Here is a 4903-nt window from a genome sequence, read left to right on the forward strand (position 1 = left end):
CCTCAGGCCATCCATCTCATGAACACTTAACAATAACTGTGTAACACACACTATTTATTCACTCATACACTTATTTATCTAACACTCATACTCAGTCTACATTTCAATTTGCACATAATATACCTGTACATACAACTGTCTATTGTTCTATACCTGTACATACAATTGCGATCTGTGTATTTTTATTCCTTATTTACTTGTTCTATTTTTAATTTTTAATTTATTTTTATTTTTTATTATGTGTTTTTTTGTTCTGTCACTGTCATTCTGTTACACTGTGGAAGCTTCTGTCACGAAAACAAATTCCTCGTATGTGTAAACATACCTGACAATAAAGCTCATTCTGATTCTGATTCTGATAGACAAACAGACTACTGACAGACAGACAGACAGACTACTAACAGACATACAGATAGACAGAAAGACAGACAGACTACTGACAGACAGACAGAAAGAAAGACAGACAGACTACTGACAGACATAAAGACAGACTACTGACAGACAGAAAGACAGACTACTGACAGACAGACAGAAAGAAAGACAGACAGACTACTGACAGACAGACAGAAAGAAAGACAGACAGACTACTGACAGACAGACAGAAAGAAAGACAGACAGACTACTGACAGACATAAAGACAGACTACTGACAGACAGAAAGACAGAAAGACAGACTGACTACTGACAGACAGACAGCTCACCGTGTTCATCAGGACAGAAACTGATCTGGACCCAGCCGGAAGACTGCTGTGACGTGTTGGCCCACACACGCAGCAGAAAAGAGATTTTGTAATGTATAGCTCCAGTGAAATCACAGCGATGCTCCAAAACACTGACACACACCGATGTCCAGTACTTCTCATTACTGGCCTTCCGGGACCGAAACTCCCTGTTGGAGGAAAGGACGACGTGAGTGCACTTGATCTGTCAGTAAAGCAGTGCTTCCTGAGCCTGTTGCTGGAGCCCCAGTGCTGTCTCCATCAAACACACCTGATTCAGCTCATCAGCAGACACTGAAACCAGTCTGTCAGATAAAGTAGACGTGTTAGATGTGGTTGTGTGGGCTCCAGGAACAGGCTTAAGAACAACAAAACAATCAGTTCAGTTGGTCATCCGATCCTGGACAGCGGAGTACCTCAGGGAAACAACTGAACATCTCTTATTTAGAGTTCACTGCAGCATTAAAATGTCACCCCTCTTTTGGACGTCCCAAGGTTTAGTAGCTTCTGTTTTTGTCAAAACCCTGCCTACATCCCTACTATACAGTAAGGCACACTAATCAGTCATATAGCTTATGACTATATGATTACTTACATCTGTCATTATGATGTTTTGCATATGCATGTGTGATTTGTATAGACTAGGGTGAATATCTGGCTGTCTGAAGATGGACCCTTTGCGTCTCCTTTGACTTCATCGGTGCTTAATAAAGCCTGAGCACATTTAAACACATTTCTCCCTCATTTCTTACAGCTGTAATGCAAAAATGATATCGATTACTATAATAATAATGCTCTTGGTAGTATTCGTTGTACTGTCTTTCATTTATGCTGATTTTCCTTCACTCATTTCTGCATTACAGTAACAGTGAGAATAAAAACAAAACATCTGGACAAAATGCTATAATCAGAAATTTGGAGGAAAAGACTGTTGACATTCCAAAAATGTGTAGACCTAATTTTCTTTATGCTAAATATAATTTAGCAGATATTTTCCTTAGTATTTTGAGATGAAAAATAAACCTGACCTTAAGAAGCATTTACACGATCAGAGACACTGCTATGAGCTGCGGCAATGTTGTGTCACACCTTAGACTGATCATGTGCTCGGCCCCTCAAACTATGTATTACAGAGTGCGTGATGTCTCATGACCTGTACAAACTGTATTTTTTTCCACTTTATCAGCTGATTCAGTCACAAACCCAAATAAGCATGGACACACGGGTCACGTGCATGAAGCAATCACATATGAAGGCTCTTACCGTAGATACTGCGCAGTGAAGGTGACAGTCTGGTTGGCGGCGGTCTCATGAGGCCAGTCCCACCGCAGCACATAACGGGTGTTGAGCGAGTCGACGCTGACGTTCTCAGGACGCCTCAGATCTCTGAATCCTGCCAGACACACAGAGACAGCACACCCACGTATTTATATATGAATAGTCTTTTAATGTGGGCTAGTTACATTTATTTTGGGTTACCAAAACCTGAAGAGTGCCTGCCAGAAGAACTACCAGTGATTTTGAGATTTTGTGAGCCCTGCACCTATGTATTACATTATTTGTAAAGCTACAAACATTCCAGTAAACACTGCTAATAGGGATCAGAAGTGAAAGAAAATAACATTTTAAAGCATCTGTGAAAACAAACCTGAAAACAAAACAAATACAGAGAAATTCTTTGGTGCATTAAGTAGGGCTGGGTTTTGACACAAATTTCACGATTCGATTCTCATTCACAAGCTTGTGATTCGATTATCAATTCGATTCGATTCGATATTGATTATTTTGGATATATATCAGTTACAGTACATGCCAAATTTTCTAAACTTATGCTGAAAAATATACATGAGAGTCCGTTGGTACAACATTACTATAATATTGAAGGTTAAAATTACGTTTTAATACATTTTTACAATAATAAAGTTACATATTAATATTTCTACTTCAATTTGTTTATTTTTTTATTTTTTATATAAACATTTAAATGGTGGCTGTCATAAAAACTTGATGGATTTATTCAAACAAATTAAACATTGAAGAACAGTAAAAATGATAATGAATGTGTTATATCGTGCATATATTAAGCAAAATGCTTAAAAAAAAAAAAGTTTATTTTTCAGCTGACTAATGAGTTTATGGTCACCGAATATGTTTTTCTGAGGTAAATGTGATGTTACGTGACATTGTTTACAAGCCGTTATATTGGCGTCTTAGCGAGACTGAAACACTGATTGAGTGATTACATGAGACAGGGTACGGATTGTAAAGTTGTACTCTTTCTTTTAACTTACCTTCGGATGTTTAGTCATGTTTATTTTGTGCTGAAACAGGTATTAATGTGGAGGAGATGATCAGTTCACGTGCGCCTCGTGCTGCCGCTTTTGTTGAACTGAGGCGCTACAGCGATCTGTCACTCCACATTAAACAGCGCCAAAACAGCATTTATTGTTTAAATACTGCAATACAATGGACAGAATTTGAAATCTGAGACTTTGTCTCATATTAAAAGTACCAAAGCACAATGCTTATTGCGATATATTGGATGGGAGGTGCCCTTCAACGTTCCATCCATTAACTGAAAACAGGCTAGACTAATCGATTCTTGGGATTTAGGAATTGCTCTCGTTCCGCAAAAATGAGAATCGATTAATATTGAGATATTTTTTACCCAGTCCTAGCATTAAGTGACTTATTCATGGGATTGATCGGTAGGCCTAATTAAATAACTAATGCACAGTATATGTTGCCCGTTTTGTTTTTTTTTTAAAGAAAAGAGAACACAATCCAGATGAAAAGACGCAGCGAATGAGAAGAGCTCGTGCCACAGGCATTCCTGTTACAGCACGTCACATACAAATACATCATTCTCCTGACGTCTGAACGTCAAACTGAAAGAAAATGACTATTTGCAGTGAATCTTGATTATTTGAAATGATTTATTTTGGTCTTTTTGAGTGGAAATTCCCCAAACCGGAGGTGCCTCCCATAATCTAAAAACCAGCAGGCTCCCCAGATAGCAAGCACATTCGGGCCGATTCCGGCTGAAATGCGGCACTGTCGGCTCAGTCTCCGCATCGATGCTAACGGGCCAGAGCCGTGCCGACTCTACAAAACATGTCTGGGTAAAAAAGAACAACTTTTTTTTCCACTGAACACAATATATTTTATTTTTAAGAAACATATAGAACATTTTGGAACAGTAAACATGTCAGGCTAAACAATTAAAATAAATGAATGTCTTCTTAATGAAATTAAGTGCAGTCACTTAAGTGAGTCTAAACCTGCAACTCAACAATAATCAGAACATAAATTATTTTCTGTAAAAAAATAAATAAATTGGAGTTTGGAGCGGTGAGGTACGAGGACGTGTGCACATACAGTGGTGTGAAAATGTTTTAGCCCCCGTCCTGTTTTTTTTTGTGCATATTTGTCACTTGAATGATTCAGATAATCAAACAGATATTAATATTACACAAAGATAACCAGAGTAAATACAAAATGCAGTTTTGAAATAATGATAAGGGAAAAAGCGGTCCAAACCTGCCTGGCCCTACGTGAAAAAGTAAAAAATCTAATAACTGGTTGTGCCACGCTTTGCAGCAACAACTGCAATCAAGTGTTTGCGATAACTGGCAATGAGTCTTTCACATCGCTGTGGAGGAATTTTGGCCCACTCTTCTTTGCAGAATTGTTTTAATTCAGCCACATTGGAGGGTTTTCGAGCATGAATGGACTGTTTAAGCATCTCAATTGGATTCAAGTCCGGAGTTTGACTTGGCCACTCCAAAACCTTCATTTAGTTTTTCTTGAGCCATTCAGAGGTGGACTTGCTGGTGTGTTTGGGATCATTGTCCTGCTGCATAACCCAAGTGCGCTTGAGCTTGAGCTCACAAACTGATGGCCGGACATTCTCCTTCAGGATTTTCTGATAGAGTGCAGAATTTCAGCAGTCAGCAGTGGCTTTTGCCTGGGAACGCTCCCATGGATGCCGTTTTTGAACACTGAGCTTAATTGAGGCGAGTGAGGCCTGCAGTTCTTTAGATGTTGTTCTGGGTTCTTTTATGACCTCCTGGATGAGTCGTCGTTGCGCTCTTAGAGTAATTCTGGTTGGCCGGCAACTCCTGGGAAGATTCACCATTGTTCCAAGTTTTCTCCATTTGTGGATAATGGCTCTGACCGTGGTTC

At 39.1% G+C, this 4903-nt stretch overlaps 1 protein-coding gene across 1 annotated transcript in view; it reads right to left on the reverse strand.

The window, feature by feature from the left end:
• LOC107558503 (interferon alpha/beta receptor 1a-like) overlaps positions 1–4903 on the reverse strand; it is a 24316-nt gene that overhangs the window by 12188 nt on the left and 7225 nt on the right. Inside the window, exons 2-3 of the mRNA XM_016242158.1 lie at positions 1982–2111; positions 701–888 (exon numbers count right to left, since the gene is read on the reverse strand). Of these exons, the coding sequence (XP_016097644.1) occupies positions 701–888; positions 1982–2111 (318 nt within the window). The remainder of the gene's footprint in view (positions 1–700; positions 889–1981; positions 2112–4903) is intronic.

The sequence above is a fragment of the Sinocyclocheilus grahami genome, unplaced genomic scaffold (assembly GCF_001515645.1).
Source record: "Sinocyclocheilus grahami isolate Dianchi unplaced genomic scaffold, SAMN03320097.WGS_v1.1 scaffold646.1, whole genome shotgun sequence".
NCBI classification, from domain to species: Eukaryota; Metazoa; Chordata; class Actinopteri; order Cypriniformes; family Cyprinidae; genus Sinocyclocheilus; species Sinocyclocheilus grahami.